We start from the raw sequence: 25,151 nt of genomic DNA on the forward strand, positions 1-25,151 counted from the left end.
AAGATGAGATTTCCAGGGTTTCTGAGTTAAACATGGCCATATATTTAAAGATTCACATTCTGTGAGTCATATAGTTGCACTGAAAACAGTGTCCTAAAGAGACACTAACCAGCCTTTTGGGAACACCATCCCACGCCAAGCTGCACGTCTAAATTTGCTGCTCTTACTCATGTTGTGCAGCCCTCTGACATGGGTACTTCCACTTCCTTCAAGAAGATACTCATGGAAGAATGCTGGCAGTCATAGCACCTTCTCAGTGTTGTGCAGACACGTGATTTCAGTTTCTACTTATATCTTTGAAGCATAGGTGCTGCTGATTTAGAAATAAGCTTTCTACTCATGTCATATGAGTAAAGAATCCTATCTAGGTATATAAATGAACAGATATACTTAGAATAATGCATTTTTTAGCCAAATCCTTCCTCCTTTACTGCCATTAAGTAGAATTTCACTCTGTTAATAACAGCTATTCAAGGAATAAAGTACTCCTCTATAAAATGGCAGAATTCAGCATTTATGCTTCCATCTACAGGTGTGCTTATGGTCTAGATATAGGTGAGATATGAAATGCTTCTTCCTCCCTGCTTCCAAGAAAAAAAAAATCTGCACACTGTATCATCATTCGCTGCTACCAGCTGAGTGACTCCCAGATGAAATACTTCCTGTATCCCTGCTAGTAATTGCAGTTACTGGAGAACAGCGTTTTCAGTACAAAGTTTACATCCATACACATGAACTTCAGGGAAATTATTTGATTTTCTTACAGTTTAAAACTATTCARAATCAATAATCTGCCTTCCTCTCTCCCTTCTTCTTTAGGAATAGAATAAAATCACAAATGACTGCTGCAAAATTATCTGCACAAGTTATAGTTCCTTGATTTGTGATTCTGTTGCTCCTCTTCCTCTCCCAAATTACGAAAGTAGTTTCCACTACTGTGGAAAACCATGCCCAGCAACGGATATACACATACTCCAAATACAGACTTGAGCTGAAACCTGGGATCCATTCAGGTCAGTGGCAAAACTCCTGTGGTCTTCAGAAGGGCCGGAAATTCATTCTTGGTATGGATGGAAACCTAGAAACCAGGTCACATCATAGCAGTAGGTAGCAAAGGGTAAATGAAAGCTAAATCCATGTTTAAGTGTTTTCTTCAATTGTTGTCTTAATAGAAACTCCAAGTAGTCTAGGAATTGCTGATAAACAACAACAAAACAAATCTAGACAAAGACTGTTAACCACCGAAGTCTCGAGATGTGCTTTACCTTACTTGTCTTCACGGTCAGGCTACATGCTAAAAATCCTTTGATGGATTCAAAGAGCTGGCTCAATACCTTTCCTTTCAACAGCTGTGGGGTTGTGCAAGTATGAACCAGCTTTCCTGCCAAAGGATTTGTAATGTGAAACCACATCCAGGGATGCTTGCTCTGCTGCTGCAGCCCTTCCAAGAAGCCTCTAGCTTCTTCACATCCATTGCACATTACATTAATGATGCTGTTTGGTTACTTACCATAATTTCAGCCACCTAGCCAATACAGAGACCTAAGTGTCTCTATATTGGTCACATCACAAGGAATTTGTCCCACTGCAATGTCTGAAACCTGTCTTAGGAACTGATTTTGTCAAATTACATTTTTATGACAAGAGTTATGAGAGATCAGCTTCATATTACCCATTTCTCCAAGTTATCCCAGCTGGGGACCAGTAGATCTGCACCAGTAGAACTTAGAAAAAGAGTAGATCCACTTTTACATTACAGCAATATTAATAAATAAGCACATATTCTCTGAAAGCATATACTGCATGTTTTCAAAAGAGAACTTCAAAGTTTTGTCATATGCTGTTTTTTATGGCCTTCTAAACAGAAAATAAGCAAACATACTGAAAAAACCCTCATATGATGAGACTAGAACAAAAATGTAATGTTTTAGTTATGGTGCATGTATACAACAGGACAGGTAATTGTACAGTAATTTAATCTGTATTGTCTATATAAAACATTTATTTTTAAGCTCTATAATGGTATTATAGAAATACATAGAATATTTGATAGAGTGCATTTAGTGTACTCACTGTGAAAATAAAACACATTTATTAAGACAGGTATTCTTCATGTCCAAACTTTTTAAATATATGCACTTCTTTGCTTTGTGGTTTTATGTTACTATGAAAAGCAAAATACCAATATGCTATTCTCGGCTCCTCACCAAAATCTTCATGTTCAGATTTCCCTTGGTCATCTAGGGTGCTCACCGCTGTGAGATATTTTATAAAAAAAACCAAACAAACCCAAAGTACTTTGATCTGTAGATTTCTCATATTTGTTTGCATTCATGTCTAGTGCACATAGCTTGTCGTTCAATTCTCCAAGTGCCTTCTTCGTAAGTACAGTGACATATAGTGCATTCATCAGTTTTCACCTCTCGGCCTGCTGGAATGACAATGGTTTCTGCAAAGCAGTTCGGGCCTAAAAAAAGGAAACAGTTTATTATGGGATACCCATAGCATACTATAATCCAGCATAGTTTAGGCTTGTAGCCTCAAGCACTGACAATCTAATACAAAGTCAGTAACACTGGGCACGCTAAACAAATGCGAGCATAGTGCACGGGGCATAAAAGCAGGGAAGAGAATGGGGACCCACGTCTCCTCATTCGTCCAGAGGCTTTCAGCGTGGCCTGTCCTGTCCCCCAGAAGTGAGGGTATGATATGTCCATCGTGCAAAACRTGCAACCGCCACGGACACCTGGGCACAAATTGACCATGTAGACAAACACAGATTTAAGCAAGAAAAAATCCTGCTACTGACAGTGCTATTGTAAGCTATTAGAGAGTTCACTATAGAGGTTATGACTTCCCCTGCATTGGAAGGATCATATTTTGTGTAATAATCATAGTTTATTTACCATTTTTTGAGAAAATATTCTGTTTCCATTAGAACTGGATAGCTCTAGCCTCTTCTATATAAAAAGAGTCTTTTCATGTATAAAATGAAACACTCCATTTTATATAAGCCAGCAAACATACAAAGTCTCTCTTTCACAGTACACCAAAACAAAATCATTTCCAAGGATCAGGTGGAACAAGCCCACAGCACCACATTCACATGACAAATCTGATCCTTCCCAAAGGTGACATCCTGACATCTCTCTGCTGCAGAAGTGCTGTATCAGCTCTAGTTCTGCCTTAAAGATTTCTCTGCCTTGAAAATCCACAGGCACTTGTAAAAGAGCACTAAACCCTACCAGTGTATACTACCATCTTCTTAGAGGAACCTGGCCTTTTCACTGATGAAATACATGGAGCTCAGCTTCTCAGGTGGAGTGTGGCTACTTAACAGCACTTAGTACTGGTATCCCCCAGAGTAGATGTGATATGGACTAGCATGTACTGAGCTGATACAGTTGAAACTCTTGACAGAGTAAGGATGTGCAAAAGCTTATCAACCTGTTTGCCAAGCTAGGAAATAAATCATGGATGAGGTTCAGTCTCCCATTGCTAGTCATCAGTTTTAAGAACTAAGCCAAACATTATGGCTTCTGCTTCTAAAGCAATTAAAAAAAAATTTTTTTTAAAGTGCTCTCCTTGAAAGTCAAAGGCAGATGCATGCTGCACTTTTGAAAATACAAACAAAATGGTTCACAAATCAATTTTGAGAGTTCTCTAGGTCGGTTTGGATCAGACCATGCATTTTGTGCATTGACACAGCAGCCCGAGAAGCACGTTCCAGGCTGACAGTGATGAAGGCCTTTCTCACTGAAGAGTTATCCCCCTAGAAAGCACCTGCAAGATTTGCAGAAGTTTGGTTCACCAAGTTAATCCTCTGAATATTTAGTTCTCTGAAACATTCTCAGAATATTAATTCTCTGAATATTTAACTAATATTTTGTTTCAAAACTGTTAACAAACACCTCTAACATGTGCCTTATTTTGCAGTTTTGGGTGACTCCCTGCCTATTCAAGGTTTTGGGCACAGAATGGACAGAAAATAGAGTCTGATGCAGCACATTTCATATAAAGTTACCTGATTTCCTAACTTAATGTTACTGCGGTACTGCTGTGTTTGCAGCCCCCTCATTCTGTCCATGCAAAGTATCTCTGGRCTGCACAAATGCAGAGCGAGAACTTGAGCGAGTGCAGGGAGGGAGATGTTCTCCCAGGTCCTGCTGCACACTGAMAGGGGCCATCTTTCAGCTGGGATACAGCACACTTTTAGATTCTGCCTTCCTCAGGGGGACTTTGAAATATTTCTATGCTAAYGTATATAATTCTAATTATTTTTCAGTTAAATACAGCGTTCTTCTCTTTACTAACAATTTTCCATCACGCTATGTTAGGTTGAACCCCAYAGAAGAAAAAGATGCCCATGTATTTTGCATACTGGCCTGCAATAGCCCTTTGATTTAAAAAGCTGTGATATCAAGTGTTAAAATATTAAAAGTGGAATTTGCTTGCAATGGAGGATTTGTATGAGACCTACAGACCACTTGAAWTTTATATAGGCACTATTTAAAGAGCAGAAAAGCAACATAAATGATGTTTTCATTATAAAAAAACAACTAGGGAGTGAAGTAAAGCTAGTGCAACATATATAATTTAGTAGGAATCTAACCCTAAATGCCTCCATTCCCACTTAGAAGTGCCTTAATGCCAYGAATGACTTGTCCTTCTTAAACCAGAAAATTATTTAATGTAAAGATAAATCAAGTTAGCCCTAAGTTCTTAAATCATTTCAATATCAGGAAAATAATTGCTAACTATTCATTGCTAAATCTACAGAAGAAAAATCACCATCTACTTGAGAAAGGGAACCCTACAAAAATAAATGACAGCAACAAAGTAAGTTATTGAGCAAGCTAGATTTTTTTTTTTTTTTTTTTATGGTTATTCTGCAGAAAGTTACCTATTTTGGAGTTCTGCATTTACACCCATCATTACTGTAACTGCACATCCTAGATATTATTCAGAATGGCAGTAGCGATGTTATTACTTGCATGCAAGGCATCCTTGCCTTACATTTTCCTTTGTGCTACTGGAAGCTAAATTTAAGGGAATTTTGTGAGTTTAGTATTGTGGTTAATGTTACAGAAAAGGTCATCAATGAAAAGGCTGGACTGGCTATATTACAGCAATGCTTCCATGCATATAAAGGCCAATAAAATATAGTGCCTGAGCACAGAAAACAATTCCGCAGCCCTCCTTTTACCATTTCTCCAATTCCTAAGGCCTCTTTTTTTAGGGAAAAACCTGACCTTCACCCTCGAAGTCTCATTTAGTTTTGAAGCTCCTTAGCTTTGGGTTTTGGGCTCCTCTCCAGCCCAAGCTGCTGCTCACCACCCCCCTTCCCTTCTCCCCTCTGTAGCAGCCCCCAAAATTGGACTTATCAGCTGCACATGCCAGAGGAGAGCCAGCCTGCAGCTCTCGGAGCGGGGAGCCACGGGGCTGCGGCTGCTCAGGGCTGCCCGAGGCACCAGGTCCCGCAGCAGCAGCAGGAGCCCCAGTGTCTGGCTGGCCCCATGCCTCCAGCAGTTGTCCCCCGATCTGCCTAGGAGAGGGCGTCGTGGCCAGATGGGAGCTGCTGCTTGGAGAGATGATGGTGATGAACCACCTAACACGTCCATTTGGCACTTGCCTGCAGGAGGGAAACTGAGAAATCAAAGATTTGGAAAAGATCTGAAGTAGATCCTGGGAGCAGGAAGGAGGGCAAGTTCCCAAAAACCCATTTTTAGTCTAAAGAATGCCAGTTTCCCATGAGAGAGAGAGAGAGAGAGAGAGAGAGGCACAACTCTCCTCTAAATTCAGAATACATACAGTGTCCTGATCGCATTTGCTGAAACTCCAGCTTTACATAAAACTGGTCAGTTTGCATCAATTTTAGCATGATTTGCAGCTTCGCATCACATAAGGCAAGACATTTCATGAGTTTTTTAAAAGTTTGCAAAATTATCTGACTTTGGACACGAAAAACATTTCAAGATATACAGGGGCTGTTCTAACTCCAAAACGCTGYTCGAGTCTCTCATTAAATGTTGCTGTTGCAGTGGAAAGCAAATCTCTTCTCCTTGGTCTGCAAGGCCGTTGGCATTCATTTCCGAGCTGGGAGTTGTCATCACTGCTCTGCCCGACTTCRGCATCTGGTGCTAGTCGAGGGCAGCAGGGGCTCGTCTGAGCCTGTTTKATCTGCAGTATTAAACCTCCTGGGCTCTGAGGAAGTCAGCGGTGCTGCAYGTCTTCACAGTAGATGAAGATCTCGCCATCTCACTCCAATCTGGCAGAAAATTCAATATGACATATTGCACCAATTCCAAGCGCAGTTTGAAACCCACCACGACATCATTTGCTTCTCCTAAAGTACACCCGGGCTCTGTCTGGCTCTGCTTGTGCCAAACCGTGCTGGTATCAACGGCGAGATTGCTCTCCTAGGGCGAAGGCAGAGTTCCTGCTCTTCTAGTGAGCAGYGAGTTCAGCCGATATCCTCAGTTCCTGCGCTGAGCGCTAGATTGGGACCCAGCTCTAGGTTTTCTCGTGTTTGAAATAATGAATCCTCGTTTCCAAAACAACATTTATATTGGCATCTCAGCAATTAGGGAAGTAGATTTGGTGGTTGATTCATTGAGACTTTATAACTGGGCTCTTGCCTGTTAAATGCTTAGAGATTTAAAAGTTTAAAAGCATTATTGGGGGAAATGTGACTATTTTTCTTTCTTTTCCCCCAAAGTCCTTATGCTGGTAGTGTGAAAAGCTTCCACTGAGGTATGTTTTATGCTTCAGTGTTGATAAATGCAACAATTTAATTAAAATGCAAATTCTGTTATCTCCAAAGAAAACAGCCAATACCAATTACCAACAGAGAACGCCCAAACYGCTCACCTATAGGGGCAATAGTACCTGTAGCCTTGGCAACCTTGAAAGCAAGTCTCCAGAGCTGCTGCTCCTCTTCTCCTTCCACAAAACCACAGCTGCACTTCATGGCTGGATCTATTTCCTCTGCGGCAGCCTGCCCCTGCTTATGCCCGGGCACACGTTCCCAGCAGTTCAAAAATAAGTCATAGACAGCAACCTGATACATCGTATGTTAATCAACTGGTTTTGTCATGTATCAAACCAAACTACAGACAACAAAATCTGCTCAGTTGCGAGTTAATATGCCCRGAGAGTAACTCATGGCAAATTTTAGCCAATTAGAACCACAGGGACAATCTCTGTATTTAGTACTTTGATGTAAGGCTACTTTGGGCTTTGGCTTTAAACTAAGCTCCCTAATAGCTGCCCTTCTAATAGCTCTTTGCAACAGCCAAGCAGCTATCTCTTAAGGTAACCGACAGCACACACATCTGCCTGCATACTTGTATTATATTCATCACGGTGGTATTTGCAAACAACAAAACCTCAATGTTTAGCTTATCTCCTATTTTCTTCTAATTTAATGGAGAGATTTCTAGTACTTACAACATCAAAAGATGGATCTTGGACTTCATGCTGCAGGTCATGAGAACCACGACATTATRTAAGAAATAACCATGCTAGGTCAGATCAGAGGTTCCAGCTGCATCTGACAGTAGCCAAAAGGAGATACACAGGGAAGTATACAAGCAATGGTTCCTAAAATACACACCCAGCTTCCAGCATTTTCTGAATCAGAGGCTTCAAAAGCAGCTCCTATCTACTCAGTAGCCTTTAATGGATTTCTCTTTGATTAAACTCTCCAACATGTTGCTAAGCCCATGTAAACTTCTACAGGGTTTGGTGGTGAGGAGGTCCACAGCTCATGTAGTGTACAGCAGTTTCCTTTCGTCTGCCGGTCACCTTCCACCTGCTACCTGTATTTGATACCCCCACACTTCTGTACGGGAAGAGGCAACAACATGCCATTTTCTCGACCTTTATCATATCAACCCTCCCTCCTATCACCTTGTCCACAGACTGAAGAGTCCAGGACTGCACTCTCATCCTTGCTGTCCTCCGCAAACCTCTTCTCATGCTACTGAGTCCTTTTTGGGCTGGGAAGACCAGACCAACATACCATACACAAACTGCAAGAACACCGTGGATGTGTACAGTAGCATGGTGATATTACCTGTTTTTTTCTATTTTCCTCTTAATTCCTAACATATCATTTGCTGTTGTCATTGTCAATGACAAAACTGAGCTGAAATTATCAATATTATATCACAGATAAAAATAATCATTATTATTGAAATATTATTGAAATAACCATTTCATTTCATGCAAACAAACTCCCMCAGTGCCCAGGCTACAGAAAACTTTCACTTTCCAGCACCATTATGTATAGCAACAATGTTCCTAAAACTTCAAGTACACACACCAGAAAGAGCCACCTTCTATTTCATCCTTTGGAGCTTCTTTCTGATGTTTCTATACTTCCTCTAGAATCGTCCTCGAATTTAAGGTGCCTGAGAGCTAAATGAAACACTCTTCTTTCTTTTTCTTTTCTTTCTTCTTTTCTTTTTTTCTTTTTTTTTTATCCCCCTAATTTAGACAAGCTTCCTGCTTCCTTTTCAAACTATCTGGCCCTGTGACCTGGATGTCATAGGACAAAACCAACGATTTTTCTCTGTYTGAGCTGGAAGTGACACCTGGTTGCTAAGGGCCAAACCACAGAGAGAGGGTTACTGCGCCCGTCTCCCCACGGTGGGCTTTAAAAGACACCGGCCCTTCCGCTGGTTTGCAGAGTCCCTTCCACACCTGCGCAGCAATCCTGAGAGGAGTTTCAAAACATGCTAAGGCGAGATAGCAAGGAAAAAAATAACAGAAAGAAAGAAAGAAGAAAGAAAATCAGCCTGCTCTACCACATAGCACTGAGCACACGATCTTTCGAAACAGCGGCATTGCCTCCCTTTCCCAGTGACGGTATCTGCACCTACTTTGTGCCCTCCTGGCTGCTCACCTCTTCCAAAGAGGCTCCATCTCCCCGACTTGACTTCGCTTCCCTCTCACGCGGGAGTACACGGTACGTACATCCCCCGAGAAACCTCAGCTCGGGAGATAAAGCACAAAAAGCAGCCGCCAAAAGYGGTCTGTGACTGGTCCCGACGGCTCTCGCTTGCTCGCAAAAATAAGTTCGTCGCCCCTGCCRCTGGCAACGTGCCGACTGCTCCCAGCTCCGCGTCACCGAGCTCAGCACCTTTGGACACTACCGAACCAAGCCTACGAGAGAGCTTTCAATTTCAAAAGGAGGATTCAGGTGGACCGACCCTGACGAGCCGATGCACTATTTCTGTGGTTTACCGATGCCTTAAGACATGGGCACGCAGCRAAAAAATATTGAAAACATCTTAATAGACTTCAGTAAATGTGTACGTCTGACAGAATAAAAATAAAGGTTCCATCCACTTGCAATTTTACTTAGCTGCTAGGAGAATTAACAATAAGGCAATGCAATATCTTTCTTAAAAGCAGTGTTTTGTTCACACTGGATAAAGTCTTGGTGCTCTTAATAATAATAAAATCCTTCCCATTTTTAGGGTCATTTTTTTGTTAGATACGCAGGGAAATGACAGAGTGGAAGAAAATCTGCCAAAGGGCAAAAACAATTAAAAATAACATTTTGTCGCATAATTTAGAAAAATGGGTGTAACAGCATCTGCTGTAGGTAGACAGGAGAAAGCTCAGTGAAGTTCACATGCAACAAAATAGGCTGACCAGGTCCTCAATGGTGCTGCTATGACAAAGTAGGTATTAACGAGAAAGTAGTTTTTTACAGTGATTACTGTGGTCTCTGTGTGTGTGCGCATGCATGTGTCTTTTAATAGTGAAAAGGTGCTGTAATCTTACTTAGAGTTGGGTTTTAAGATTCTGCTTTTGAGATGTACAAACCTTGGTTTGTGATTCTTTTGCTATTTTATTTTTATCCCATGTGACGGAGCAACTGATTAATGTTTTGGCCTGCCTCCAGCCCTAGAAATGGGAGAAGCGTATAAAAATTCAGCAGAAAATAAAACAAAGCAATCACAGCCAACAAAATTATCCTTTCCACCACCAGTTCTTCCAAAGCCTGGTTCTCCATTGCCTTGCATTTTGCGGTGACATTAGCATCTGTGCAATGAAAATTTAAAGCGCTACCAAAAGACAAGCAACGCGCAGACCTAAATCACCTCATTAGGGAGCAGACAGGAGCAGTCCGTAAGCCTGACAACACCACCGTCCCCTCGGATTTCCACATGTATTCAAGAGAAGAGAATTTTAGATATCCGCTTTTTGCAAGTTGAACAAAAAGCAGCCAAGGAACATGGAAGGCGGCATGGGCAAAAACCCTACGAGCCAAACGGAAAAGCTCAGAGCATAAAAGGGTCCAACTAAACAGGAGGCTCGAGTGTCAAAAATACACTACACCAAACAACCTCCTTTATCAGAGGAAAGATGGGAAGACTTGGGTACTCTACTTAAAGACGATTTTCAAAAGACCTGTGACTTGTAAAGGGATATTGTGTTCCCTGAGAAGCTGAGAAACGACACCAACTAGACACGAGCCGAACGTTGCGTGCGTCTCTCAGAAAATTATATATAAACACTTCGAAGTCGGCAAGGAGCGCATCAATTTTGCGCTCGGCTTTCTTGCAACTCAACCACTACCTACACGATTGGAAAATTAGAGACGGGGCTTGAAACGCGCCGCGCAGGCTCCCACCTGGCATCCGAAACCCGCCAGCTCAGGAGCTGGCGCTGCTCGGCACCGCAAGCCCTTAAACTTGCGGGAAACAGTATTCCTGCCCAAAGAAGCTGTGACGCGGTGAGCGGCTGCCTTCGCCGGTGCTCTTTGAACAAGGCCTTCCTAAAAGCTCTCCTGTTGCTAGCAGCAGATTTAATAGGGCTAACCCTTCTCGAGCTGCTCATCCATCCCGGCGGCTCTGCCGCGTTCGGGGGAGCTACTCCCCATCGACGCCAGGGAGACCCGGTGAAAGACCCACCCAGCTTTTAACAGAATTAAATCTTACTCTCGCAGCAAAGCATCGCTCTGTCCCTCAGGCAAGCCACGTGACGTGCCTTCATTAAAAGACCCTACACACGTTATCCTAAAAATTACAATGCAAATTTAAATGGACTTTGCGCTTCTAAAAGCACGTGATACAGGGGAGTAATTTCATGCATCGGAGAGCTGCTGCAAACCCTGGGATGAAAAGCATGTTCTGAATTAGCCAAAATACTGCAGCGCTGGTCAGCTGTGCTATCAGCCAGGCTTGCTGAGGCCCCGAGGAGGGTGCGGTAGCTCAGCCTGTAACCCACGGGAGCACGTGCATCCTCAAAAACTTAACAAATGTGTGTTTAATGAAAGGGAACCGCAGAATGCTAATGAAGGAAGAGATTTGAGAATTATTACGGAAAAAAATCCCTAAAGACTTCAGCTAAACTGAAAGCTAAAGTGTAAGCAAAGTACAGTATAATGCTGCTTTGCCAATCAAGTAAATTGGGAGTCAGTGTATTTTTCCAGTCACTGTAAAACCCAGGATAGTGAGAATGCGCTACACAAGGGTGACCGAGAGCTGCTCATTGATACAAGGAATTATGCAATTAAAACAGCAAAACATTAGCAGGCAAGCTTCAGCTGCTATTTAAYCCCACTTTAGGGCAAATATACTGACTGCTCCTACAAATCGGGGGTTATCTTTCCTACTGAGAATTATTTGACTCGGAAATTCCAAATCTAGACCAGTTCAGGTCTAGAAAGGCAGTCACAGCAGACGAYGACAGCTTTCCTGGTGTAACCGTCCCCTTGCAAAATGAGATTTTTCAAGGACTTAGTATTTTGTTGCTGTTTTGCATTTTTATAACTGCTTGTTTTTTTTTTYCCTGTTTGCTTTAGTTATTACTTTAGAGGCTTGTCTACACAAGAAAAAATCCATAGTAGGTAGTAGGTGACACAAGGTGAGACCACGGCCAGTCCCGGAGCACAGATGTGACCCATCGTGCACGCCCAGGGATTGCTCAGTTCCTATAATCCAGTTGCTCCGCTCCTATCCGTGCTCCTAAAGCACCATATAAATCCCGCTCCTTGCCACGCCGCTCTGCCTCTGCTGCTGTTTTCTTGAGATGGGAGCTGTAACTTTTATGCCCAAACTACTCAATTATCCATCTGGTGCAGAAGGCAGCAAGCGAGCTTAAGCGAGGACAGCGTGCGGTGGAAACCTCTCCTATAGCTAAGGAGACTGAAATTTATTTAAGACGTAACAAAACCAAACTGCTCCACTGCAGAGTTTTGTTTAATATGTATTCAAGCCTGATGACTTGAATCTCTCCCCCTTCTGCTTTTTTTTTTATTATTATTATTTATAACGTTTCCAAGAGTCTGCCTCCTAAAAATAGATAAATAATACCATTYGTTGTGGGGAAAGAAGGGACAGGAATCGATCTTGAAAAACGAATTACAATTGCTGACACATCATATATCACTTTAAAATATGACGAACTCTAACAACATCCTTTGCCATGCACTTTTAGCCTCACTTACCAAAATAAAAAGCTGTATTTTGAGGGTAAGAAAATACTGGAAAAACAAGCCTAATATATGGGAATCAAACTGGCAACTGAAGAACCTGTCCGTCCACCAGTCCTAATGAATTCCTTCTTTCTTTGGGTAGGAACATTTACAAGGTATATATGGTTGTTATCACTTCCACCCCTATGTGAATACATCTGTAAAAAAAAGTTTGAAAGTTTTCCTAGAGAAAAAAAAAATCACAAACAATTAGTTCAGATACACTTACCTAAGTTACCCTGCAACTGAGAAAAATCACTGTATTTTTATGAGCAAAAGGAGACATTACGCTATGCCTTCCATGTTCCTAAATCAATATTTTTTCCTTTTCTTTCTCCCCTAACAATTTTCCCTCCGATGGTTATGAAACASAGCACTAAGAGGGCTTGCTTTGGAAAGGCTGTATTTTGTCCCTCCCAGGGAGGCAAAGAGAAAATTTCAGAAAYGGAACAATAAATAAAYAAATAAGTAAAGCTTTCYGGCTCTGAAAACGYGCCCTTCGTTTCAGTGCTGCCCCTGCAGAGCTGCCACCCACCGCCGCGGYCGCGGAGGCTCCTGGAGGCGACTCCTTCAATCACAAGGGCCCGCTGCTCGCTGCTTCCACCAGCCTCGCAGCCGAACCAACCCCTCGTGCAGAGGGACCGCCKGACCCTTTCGTCTGCAGGTTGCCCCCTTCACCAGCGGGGAGGCACGCTCCTCGTGCTTCAGTCCCTCGTTTGCAGAACAGGCTCCTGGCACCCTCTCACCCCACGGAGGTCTTGCATAGAGTAAAGACTGAGATGCTAAAATAGTATAGCAGTTTTCACCATAGGAATATTCAGAATATGAAAATACCTCCCCCCCAAAAAAAACCCTTCACGTTTCTGTTTATCAGAACCTGTTAGCAAGCCAGAACTGCAAATTTAGTCCTGAGATATCTCCCATACTTAGGGCCAAGTCTAAAGGCAGCCATTTACGAGTGCAACCAGTTAATAAGTAAATTTGAGTATATTAAGTTGCAATGTGGAAACTCATCACTGTCTTTCAGAAGTTAATTCTGTCTTGTTTTCATTTGCATCCCCCTTACACAACTCAGGAATCAACAACTAGCTGGGCGAGATGCTGTGGGGTTAGGAGCAGCGGTAAGTCAGAAGATGGAAGGATGATTCAATGCAAAGGCAAAAGAGTGCAAAGCCTCTGAGGCTGGAAGAAACTGAATTAGTAAAAGTGCAAGCGGTAAGGGAAAAAGCTACAAAAGCTCACGGAGTGACAGGAAAAATGGTTTTAAGGGATCATCTCTCCATAGAGAGAGGAAGACAGGTGGTTTGAAGTCAGAGAGATCAATTATGAAGACTCATGAGCCAGTTTTGTTGAACGTCATGTGTCTCTGAGTTATGCAAACCCTTTCATCTTAGAGAAGTGGAGCAGCACCAAATCGGTGGGTCAGTCACAGGGGCAGACATAAAAGGATCTGCACTACCCAGAAGAGAATTTCTACATAATATTCCTCAGCTTCTTTTTCGCTATCTGAATTCAGCAATAAGTTTTCCTTTTGCACCAAAGTTGAGACTACCCATTTGATGTCTCAGCACTCTTTTCCTGTTACGTTATTATTGCACACTTTTTCTTGGAGTTCGTTTCTGTTATACAGGTCCCTGAAACTGGGAAGAACACAATGAAAGAGTGAATCCCCCTGAGAGCAGTCAAATCTGTACATAAATATATTTCAGTTGAGTCAAGGTCTATTGAAATAAACTTAAGATGATGACAATATAGCTAAGAAGTTTTCCATCAATATTCCCACTGCAAATTTTTAAGAGATATCAGTGGATCTAGTTTGCATATTTAGATATTAATTCTAATATCACAGTGAGGGATATTTTGGCTAGGAAGATGCCACAGTTCACCCAGGTCAGCACGATACAGACATACTTAAAAAAAAGTACATCTTTTTTTCTGATTTGATCTTTCCCCTCATTTTAGAGCCCGTTGCTTTTCGCAAAGAGCAGCTCATCATCTGAATGGCCGAAAGTCATAAAATGGATGATACAGAAATGTCTTCTTTTCTAACTAGGAAGAAACAAAATTTTCCTAATCAGCATCTTCACTATTCAAACGTCCTTCCACTAATCAAAGAGCACTTGAGGGTGCAGGCACTACCAAGGTTGCTGAAGTTACTCTGCAGTGGAGGTGATGATCATCAGGCTCCAGCAAAGAGATGCTCAGGAAGAAAACCAAAAATCAGAATAGACCTTTTGTTAAAATAATAGCCCAGAAAATTGTCCTGGCAAAAGCTAATTGGCTTCTAAGCACTGGGCCCCCAAGACAGCCAAGCTGGCACAGGAAGGTTGGACTGCTTCCTAGATTTTTTTTTTCTCCCTTCCAACACATCAGACCTCTGGAGCAGTTACTCAGGCATGAAACCAGTCTTTGTATTTACAGTAATAGAATTATTGTAAACTTATTCTTAAATATTTCCACATATCATAGGTTTCTTCTTGTAAAATTATCTCCAAAGGCAAGTATTATGGAAATAAATTCTGCAGGAAAAACAGCTGGTGCTTTTATGTTTATCTGAAAGCTATGTTTGCTTTCTCCTAGGCAAAACTGGAGCCTTCGGAAATCACAAATGATTCCCAAGACACTTGAACTAATTTTCATAAAACTCAGATTAGTGCAATAGAAAGAGAGTACTAAATAAACATAAAGTGGCAAAACTAAAAATTACATTTTACTTTTCTAATGAATTTGTTACTACAAAATAGCCTGCAAACAACAATTAAAAGCTCAATTTATGATCATACTGTCAGCTACTCCATCTGTCTTTAGGGTATTCTTCTACTCTATTCTAATAAAAATGATCACTTCCCACCTACCACACATCCGGCATAAGGAAGAGCAGGGCAGCTGGTGTGGAATATGTTACTGGTTTACAGAAACTCTCTAGAATACAAACTAAACGAAAAGGAGGGGTGCTAAATTACAGAGCAGCTCAAAGCACTGTAAAATACGTGAAATCCTCAGACATGGGAAGCGAATGGAAGGAGAACCAGTGCCCTAGGAAGGCAGATAAGAGTTCCAGCCCCAGAGGAAGCAACCATCAGCTCCTCTGACCTCTTCCTCTTCACACTGTGATTTATTTCTGTGCTGTCTTGCTTGGGGACTTAACTTGCAAATATTCTCTTTGCACTTGCTACCTGAAGCTTTAGTAGCACAGGACGTACTTGTAAATTCTACAGCCATTAATGGGTCTGTAATTTCCTCTCTATGTGAAATTTTATGTATGTGCCACCGATATCTGTGCATTATTCAAGTGCATAAAATCCAAAGCTTTGGATATGTTTTTTGAGAGAGAATGGAGAGAATGGTCAGGAGAGAAATTTAAAGGGGAGTCTTGTCTCCACTAGAAAATAGTAGAGAACACACTTAACCCGAAGGACAGAAGATCCCGTCTGCAAGCACCAAACAGCTTAAGAGTCATCTGATATCTAGATGGATTTCCTTACATTCTAGTTTTTACATTTTTCTTGTTTATTGCATTGTAAACCCTTCAGGGCTGAAAACATGTGTTGCATTTTGGTTAGCAGAGGACCTTGTAAATTAGAGCTCCAATCTGAATTTGGAAATTAATCATAAAAACTACAATCAATAATTTTCTTTCTCCAGCAGCATTTAGGRCTTTGCTTGATGGTCCAAATACCATCTGCTAGTTTTCTTTTTTGACACGACTCCTAAACAATACAGTAACAAATCTCATCAAACAGCAAGGAAACACTCAAATACAAGCAAAATTTTCTCAGAGGTATGTTCAAAATGAAAGGAACAAGGAATGACTACAGTCAGAAGACTTTTCAGGGCTTTAACACTGAAAATACAAGATACCCATATGGTAACGCTCAGAAACAGCAGGGTGGTTCTGCAGTAGTTGAGCTGCTGCATACATAGCTTTCCTCTCACAYCCCTGCAGCGTTCAGGACTGCGCCTTTCCGCATGCAAGCGGGCACTTCCCACAGGTTACTATAGCTAAATAGTTATATAAAGTCATATAGCGACACAGGTTACTACAGTTWAATTGATTCATGGCATTACACTATTAACAGCACATGAGCCTTTGCCGTCAGGGGAGTTTCCCAAGCATTTCAAACCGTCGCGCACACGATCCGCCTGATCTCAAGGTCCGTACCACGACCCCGAGGTGCTGCAGGGATCCACCTTACGAAATCCTGCTGCAGGGTTATCAATCAATCTCCCACGTGGGACGGACGCTCAGAAAAAATGCTCTCTCTCAGAAAAGCCCAATCCAATTTATTTCAAGTTCGTTCCCTTCTCCCTCACTGCCCAAAGAAGAAATCTGTGAGAATTTACAGTGAATAGTTAGGTGGACTTTCTTTTTTCATTTTCCATAGAGACTGGTACACGGTTAAGATCCAGGTTACTATGAAAAATACTGCGCTATGAAACGCTAACTCATGAAGGCTCCAGGTCAAATGCAAGGTTCATTTATTTCAATACCCCTATCACTCTCTCTACAGTACCCACTAAATAATATCACGGGAAGAGCATTTGAATTCGGGAAGCGCATCAGCACACTTCCTGAAGCACTCCCACAGCTTCCCGTGCTCAAAGCAAGAATTTCCCGAGCACGTTATCCTTGCGTTTCACTTCTCAGATTCTCTTTGCAMGAATCTGTCTAATCGCTTTTTGACCACATGGAAACTCTCGACAGCCACAAGCAACTGGGGCAATGAGCTCCGCAGTTCAACTGTACCTTGCACAAAAAAGCACCTACATCCCTTGTTGAGCCTTCACCTAATAATTTCATTGAGCCRGACTAGTTCTTGCACCACAAGAGGCAGCAGAGTTGCTATTCAGAGGATGAACAGCTGAAGCCCTCAATAATAAGGATTTTCTCCTTTACAATGCCTTCCAGCCACGGATTTCGGTACACGTCTTGGGACTTACATGCTGTAAGATTAGTCAGAGTTCTAGGAATTTATATTTTGAGGATCTGCTCTCTTAAGCACATGTATAGTGCCGATTTTTAATATGTTTTTTCCATTATATTTTGAGAAAGAGAAAAATCACTTAAATCCTTTAGCTGAAAGTGACAGCTTTTCTTAAAATTGCAGTACAGAGACACTAACCAATTTCTAACAGCCATTTAATACATTCCTGCCATCTAAAGTGCATGTGGAAACAATGTTTTCTGTATTATTTTACAGGGTAACACAGGATTATTTTATTTCTAAATTGCAATAAAAAAACAACAACAAAGCAAATCATTTTATGGGAAGTCCTGACCATAATGCTGTGAATAAAATCACTTAAATGCTTTAAAATAAGCTGAAGCACTTTGGAACGGAAGCTTTTATAGAGAATTTTTATCATTCCTGGCAAATTACATCAAGGAGTAAAATAATACATCAAGGAATCTTCCCTTAAGCACAAACGTCTTGATTTCTACTGTATTAGGAACACTGCTCAAGGTGAAAACTTACCAGCAGCAGGACAAAATAATRCAGCTGCAAAGATAAGATTCTCTGAGGGAATCATATGCAAACAGAAGCAACTGCTCCTCAAAATGCCTGCAATAAAAACTATGGTTAAAGGCATCTTTATCTTTGGCTAACGCTGCAAACACCAGAACTGTCAGAGGAAATTGGGACAAACTCAAAATACCCTAACCACAGTTCACTAATCAGATTGATAAATTTAAATCTCAGATTTTTAGGCTTCTTGGCATGTTATGTCATTTTGTCTTGGCACAAAGTCTTAGTAAATAAAACAGCTCTACATCTGTAATTATGAGACCTGTATTTTACCTAATTACCCTGTATTTATTCATACTAAATAAAACTATGTTGACAAGTAATGATTGAATGCAAATACTCACAGTCAGGAACAGGCAAACTCTTAAAACAGAATAAATCATCAGATACAACAAAAGGCAGCAGGAAAAAACTTTGCTTTTTATCACTTTGGTCCTTCCTCATACCAGGCTTTTCATTTCTTTTCTAGGCAGAGCTTTAAAAGGCCACAGTCAGYCACTTATTTCCCCCTTATGACTACTCTATTGCATGTTTTTGCGGCACAGGACGTTGCTTTTAGTGATTCCACTTCCAGGCTGTTAGAAAGTGAGAAAAACTGTCTGAAGGAAAGGGCCAGCCTGGCTAGCTCTATTTGATAACAYTGCACTCATTAGGGACAGCCTTCCTATGGCTCGCTTTCTTATTTATTTCCTATTACAGGAAAGAGTTTAAGAAAAACTCCCCACCRCCCTTATTTTCTCCCTGAAGTTGTCCCTGTACCCTGTGTGCAGTTTTCACAGGTGAGTGCCATGAACAGATAGCCGGACCGCAGGGAGATTGGAGAGGACCTCCCATCACGTAGCTGTTCAAGGCAGAAGATGGAGGCACCTAGACCTCCGGGAAATACAAACGGAACGTGCAGGCTGCAGAAACTCTGGAAAAGAGAGCGAATTTCACGGAGACCTAGCTTCTAGGGCGGTCCCACCTGAGCAGCTTTGGGGACATCCGGGACGGCCGATTTTTCCGTAGGGGCCATCACAGGCAGGTGTCAGATCCTATCGAACTGGGCTGCCAGGCTGAAGCGCTACCAAGTTTGTACTCACAAATTTGCATGTCTGCACCTTCCGGAAACCCTGCCCAAGGAACTAGAAACACAACCACAGAGTCTGTAAAGGGTAAATCAAACAACTTCTTTYGCCAGATACCAGGGCACCAGCACCTTGCATCTCAACGAGTCCTCTCAAACCTCCCACATTATCAAGCGTGCCTGTATCGTGGTCCTCAGCATCACGCTGAGCATGCTACGATCCTTACTGTACAAATCCCCCACCTCCCAAACACACACATGCATGCAGTTCTGCTATATTTTAATACCTGTGTTCTGCACAGGTATTTAAGAAAAGCAAGTTGTACAAGTAAACTGCATAACTTTTATGGAAATGGGCAGAAAAGGGGTTAGATATAAACAACCAACAAGATACATTTATATAAATATATTTCATTTTGTTCCTTTTTCAGCAGCAATCCTTTCAAAAAAGGATTTCGTCTGAAGGACAAGACCTTGTGCTCTGCGAGCCCTGACGTGCCCATATAGCTTAGGGGACCGCAGTGCAGCATGATGTGTGCCAAGAACCCTGTTCCCGGGGCCAGCCTGGCCTCGGCAGGCACCAGGGCGCCCGTCCCTCCCCGGGAACCCAGATGCAGGATGAAGCCCGGTGGCAGAGGCAGCCTGAGCAACACCAATGATCTAGGAGACAAGAAGATCAGAGACCACGGGTTTCCTCCTAATGCCTCCAGCAGCGGAGCCTTCCTCCGAGGGGCGGAGGGAGAGGAAGGGGAGCTGGCAGGAGGCTYGGAGGAATCCAGCTCGCATGGGGAACCTTGTGCACCAAGACAAACCGTGGCCACGTCTGCACTGCAKGCAACAGGTCTCAGGACAGAAAGGTTTTATTTTTGGAGGAGTGGGAGTGCAGAATGATCTGAGCAACCTGGCTTCCCAAACTCATGCCATTAAAGATTTTTTACATCACCAATATGTTATATGCAGCTACAATCATTCAAAAACCATTCAGCTGCAAATAGGCAAGTATACTGCTGCTCGATAGAAATGTAGTAATTTCAATATGTATTTGAAACTTGCATTTCCGATGAATATATGAAGTCAATAAAATTCTTATTGTACTAGCCATAAACTTGATCTATTGTAAATCAAATATGAGGCACAGGATCAAGTCATACAACATTACCTTATACCAAGGCTTTATGTAGATAAAAATACACCACAATCTCATTCAAATGCATAGCTCAGAAGGGAAAGAACATCACTGTTTGCTTAACAGTCAATAAAAAGATGAGTCTTAGGTGATACGTATGACTTCTACAGTTCTTTCTATGGTAATGCAGCATGCACACTGGTGCACACACACATAAATACCAACAACCACGCTCAAATTACCAGGAAATTTAAAATTGCTGTGCAACATGAGATGAAATCCTTAGCACCCGTCAACATACATATAAGGACAGAAGACAGTATATCCACCATAGCTACTGAAAAGTAAAAACTGTTGGTTCTAACCAGAAGTTATATAGAATAGTAACATTTAATGTTCTGTTAGAGCATCACTCCATCACGATACAATATACTAATAAAATAGTACAAATAATAATAAAACTTGTTCTACCTCAATTTACTATTAAACAAACATGAAAAAGAAAAAAGAAATCACACATAAGGGAAGAGAAAGGGAATTTCCTTCACATCATTTCATCAAGCGAAGTTTTAAAATCTCAGTTTTTCAAGGTCACAAAGGAACTCTGCTTGAATGAAAAAATTCCCACTGGTACCAGGGCCGTGTATTTCTGACCATCCTCATGGGCAATGTGGATCCTCGGGGGAGAGGAGCACTGCAGTACCTGGTGCCTGCAAAGCCCTTCAAGTGCAAGGGCTGAACTCTCTGCTGCTTTGCACTCTTTGCCAAAACTAGAGCAGCTCTCAGGCTCCTTCACCTGGAATTCTTCTAGGAGCTACAGCTAGCAATTCCCAACAACTTATTTTACTACATGAAACCTGGGATGTTTGTTTTACTATTTAACCAATGTATGGTATATATTTCAAGCTGGTAAGCCTCTGAGGCACTACTTTTATTAACAGAACTGTTTCCAGCAAAAGCAGAACTACTATTAAAAAAAAAATAGTGAAAAAAAAATTGGTCTCCTCTCCGCATCAGAGCTTTACACTGCCTATAGAAATCACATTAAACAGTACCAGCTTGTACACAGCGGGATGGGAGTTCGGTGGGAAACCAGAAATCACTCTGGACATGCTGGACTAGACACGCATTTGTTTTCTGACTTCTGCCAGCTCTGTGAACGACACAGACACGGACACCAAATAGTCCTGGCAGCCGAGTGCAAACCAAAACGTATTTTGAAAATAYGCCTGTCCCACAGATTAGACGACAGAGAGTGGCAAAGTCCGAAACAGCGTCGGAGCCCTTCAGCGRCGTGAGCCCACGTATGGGGCAGAGACCTTTAAAACTTGGGGCAGGTTTTACCCAGCTGGAGGTGTGGTTGGTCTTGCACAAAACACGGCGCTCGTGCGAGCACYGTGCAGGCTGTCCCTGGTGTGTCACCGGCGCTCCCGGGCTCTGTGCAGTTGGAGAAACTGGTGAGGGAGGACAGTCGGGTCGCGCGTGGGAAGAAGAACCCTTTTCTGCTACAGAGATTTTGAGGGGAGCTACAGATTCCTGGAACAAAAGGCTACAAAAGATATCTCATGCAGTAACATAGCCCATCAACAAGAAATACCTCTCTCTTGCTCTGGCACAGCAGTGTCTTCTCCAGTAGGTTATTTTACCTTTATAAAAATCAAACATTACCAGTTCTTTATGGAATTCTATTATTCCTTACTGAAGRATATTGGATTCAATACTAACAACACACTGCGATACAACAGAAAAAAAAATATAAAAAAAGGATAGCTTGAAAATAAGACTGATTTTCGTTCTGAACTGCTAAAATCACTGGAAACTATCACMAACTCACAGTCATAGTGGCAACTGTATTCAATATACAACAGCAGGAGTACAAAAAACTAACCRCAAACCACTCATGCAATATTCTGGCTACCTTATTTATTCTCCCACTGAGTAATACTAACTGTATATGGTAAYCACACACTTATTCCATGCCTTGATCTCTCACTCACGGAGTAGATAGTGTGAAATTGTTATAATCCAWGTTGCAAAACATAAATCAGGCAATGTTTAGTTGTATAGTTTAGAAAAGGTTGTTTTTAAAAAAAAAAATGTGAACAATTTGCCATACAGAGTACCTTTTTCAAGATAGTTAMTGAAATGAAATTTGAATGCCATAGTACTAGTTTTGTTTGCATCTCAGTTGCTATSACATCTCTTCAGAGCATGCTGGAAAGATTTTGTGCCACTTAAGAAAAAATAATTAACTGTTCAAAGTGCATCACCTATTTGAAGTTCAGCAGTTACGTTCTCAACAGGTATTTTTTCCAAATAAACGTACAGGCCAGAGTACCGCACACAACTTCAGAAGATGCAAGTTTCAAGCTATTGTCACCACAGGCCATAATTTAATGGAATACTCTTCTCTAAGGTGCCCAGATCTGCATTCACAATGCAATTCTGGCACTTGCCAAAGCCCTGAATTAGGGTAAAATGCTAGCGAATAAGAACGCTGGTATCATCTTAGCAGTTTACACAGATACAGCACGGGTTCTTTTGGCATCAAAACTCTTGTTCAAGACTGCTGAGGGACACAYGGTGCACCTATACAAGCCCAAAGTCCTGATGGAAGTTGCGTAGATATTTAAGATCTGAAAAGATCACCTAAAGGCCTTTTTCTAGCTGTTCTTAAGAACTTTGGAAAAAATTCAAAAGCACTGCTCAAGCAGGTCTTGGTTGTCTGTTGACTCATCAATTAACCCCTGGCAGATGTTACTGGTGATACAACAACTATGCAAAGTAGAAAAGCAAACATTTGATAACTTCACTAAGAATCACCCTGAGAGCAACCTTGCCTTGCATAAATGTTATGACCAGATGTCCCAATAGAAAATACATTTTCAGAGTTCCACAGAAAGAGCTCTGCAAAGATTTCAAAGAATTAATTCAGAYTTATTTATAATACTCAAAACAGAGAGAGTATTGGACAATGAGAGTCTCTGCATACCTTCCTTAGCCCTTTTTTTTASGGTGGTGATAATAGTAGATGGCCTTCTACAAAAATCAAATCAAATCATGATGTACAATTTGATTTAGAAGAACGGTACAGTATCAACTCTACTGAAAACTTCCCAAGGTCATCCAACTAAATTACTGACAGACCAAATCTGATCCAAAGAACTAATGGWGTCAACAAAACATTTATACAGTTTTCAGATTGTATCCTGTTATGAGCTCTGCATGTGCGGAAAATCTTTGAACTTGCTTCACACTTGATGTTAAAAGGGGATTTGATAAACTATTCCAGCATAAAATACAGGATGGAACAAAAATCTTCTTTTGGAGCATATAGCTGCAGGTTACAAGAACCAAAAATAGAGGAAGGATTTATATATAGTCTCATCAATATCTACTAAAGTATTATCAAACTGTGGGTCAAAGGAAGACACACTGCAGGACAGGGCTCTCCATGGYGAGTTCTCTGCTTCCAACTAACCAAAGACCACTGCCAGAAAATCCAGCTTCTCAAACAATCTCTACAACAGGCAACTGTTACTGTGCTTCATCCTGCACACAACAGATGGAAGTCASCTACACGATTTGCATTAAATGTATAAACCCCTTTGCACTCTGCTTGGGCTCAGCAATGACCTAACTTGTCCAGCATACCAGAAATTTCAAGCTTGCAGCAGGAACTAACCAAAGATTAATCAAGGTAACAAAGTTGGGCTCCAAACCTGCAAAGCACTGAGTGATTATAACGTCTTTTTGATGTGACACTCTATTAGTGCATTTGTGGGCAAAGAAAGCCAGGAACTCTATGCATTTGGACAAACATTTGCTGGCAAATAGACTGYTTGTTGTCCATGTGAATGAGCACAGCACTCATAGTGCTCAGAAACTTTRGGAACTCATATATGCCACCCCCACATCCCTAAAAGCACAATAATTGTTATCAGTTAACACTGCTATAAACTTTGCTGTGCCAAAAACTGATTCACTCTCTACCAAGCAGAYGGCAGCATACAGGAGGAGGAAAGTATCAGCTGGAGACACTTCCTGCAACACAAGCTTGTCCTGCCAGATCCAACAAGTTATAGATCATAGAATCAYAGAATCRGTAAGGTTGGAAGGGACCTCTGCAGATCATCTAGTCCAACCTCCCTGCTCAGCAGGGTCACCTAGAGCATGTTAGACAGGGTTGCATCCAGGYRGGCCTTGAATATCTCCAGAGAAGGAGACTCCACAACCTCTCTGGGCTCCTCTCTGGTCCAGTGCTCCGTCACTCTCACAGTGCAGAAATTGCCCCTCACATTCAGGTGGAACTTCCTGTGGTTTAGTTTCTGCCCATTGCCTCTTGTCCTGTCACATGGGGCAACTGAAAAGAGTTTGTCTCCATCCCCTCGGCACCCTCCCTTCAGATACTTGAATATGGACAGCTAATACTAAAAAGGCAACTGAAAAGTCAATGGGTATCTGGACTATCAGCATCCCAGATTAGCCTAGAGCTTTGGAAATTAATATGAATCCTAAAACTGATAGCTAATTTAACAAGACAGCATGATTTAGTTTTTTTCTGGCATAATGTGTTGTAYTTTCATGGAGTCTTACCAGAAATCTGTCTTTTTTAAAAACAAACAAACAAACAAAAAAAAACCTTTAAAGTGCCATCATTAAGAATGCAGCCATTACTTCTGGGCTACCACTGAGACATGGTCATCAAAGCTAAAAAAACAGATTATACCCAACCACAGTCTAGAAAAAGAAAAAAAAAATCAGATATTTGTCATCTTTGGATATAGTAACAATTTAAATTTCTGACTTCACTTCAATGACTAAAACAGATGAACAGAGGGTGCCCACTCATTTAGAAGTATGAATTGAAATAAATTTACCATGCATTATGTGCATTTTTAGTGACATTTTCTGCTCAGGAAAGCTGGAAGATAGAGC

General features: G+C 41.6%; 1 protein-coding gene across 1 annotated transcript in view; it reads right to left on the minus strand.

The window, feature by feature from the left end:
- Nucleotides 1–2,103: 2,103 nt before the first annotated feature.
- VWC2 (von Willebrand factor C domain containing 2) overlaps nucleotides 2,104–25,151 on the minus strand; it is a 52,791-nt gene continuing 29,743 nt past the window's right edge. The window contains exon 3 of the mRNA XM_085305477.1: nucleotides 2,104–2,467. Within this exon, the coding sequence (XP_085161603.1) occupies nucleotides 2,316–2,467 (152 nt within the window). The 3' untranslated portion in view covers nucleotides 2,104–2,315. The remainder of the gene's footprint in view (nucleotides 2,468–25,151) is intronic.

The sequence above is a fragment of the Rhea americana genome, unplaced genomic scaffold (genome assembly GCF_003343005.1).
Source record: "Rhea americana isolate MKP2758 unplaced genomic scaffold, rheAme1 scaffold_220, whole genome shotgun sequence".
Taxonomy (NCBI): Eukaryota; Metazoa; Chordata; class Aves; order Rheiformes; family Rheidae; genus Rhea; species Rhea americana.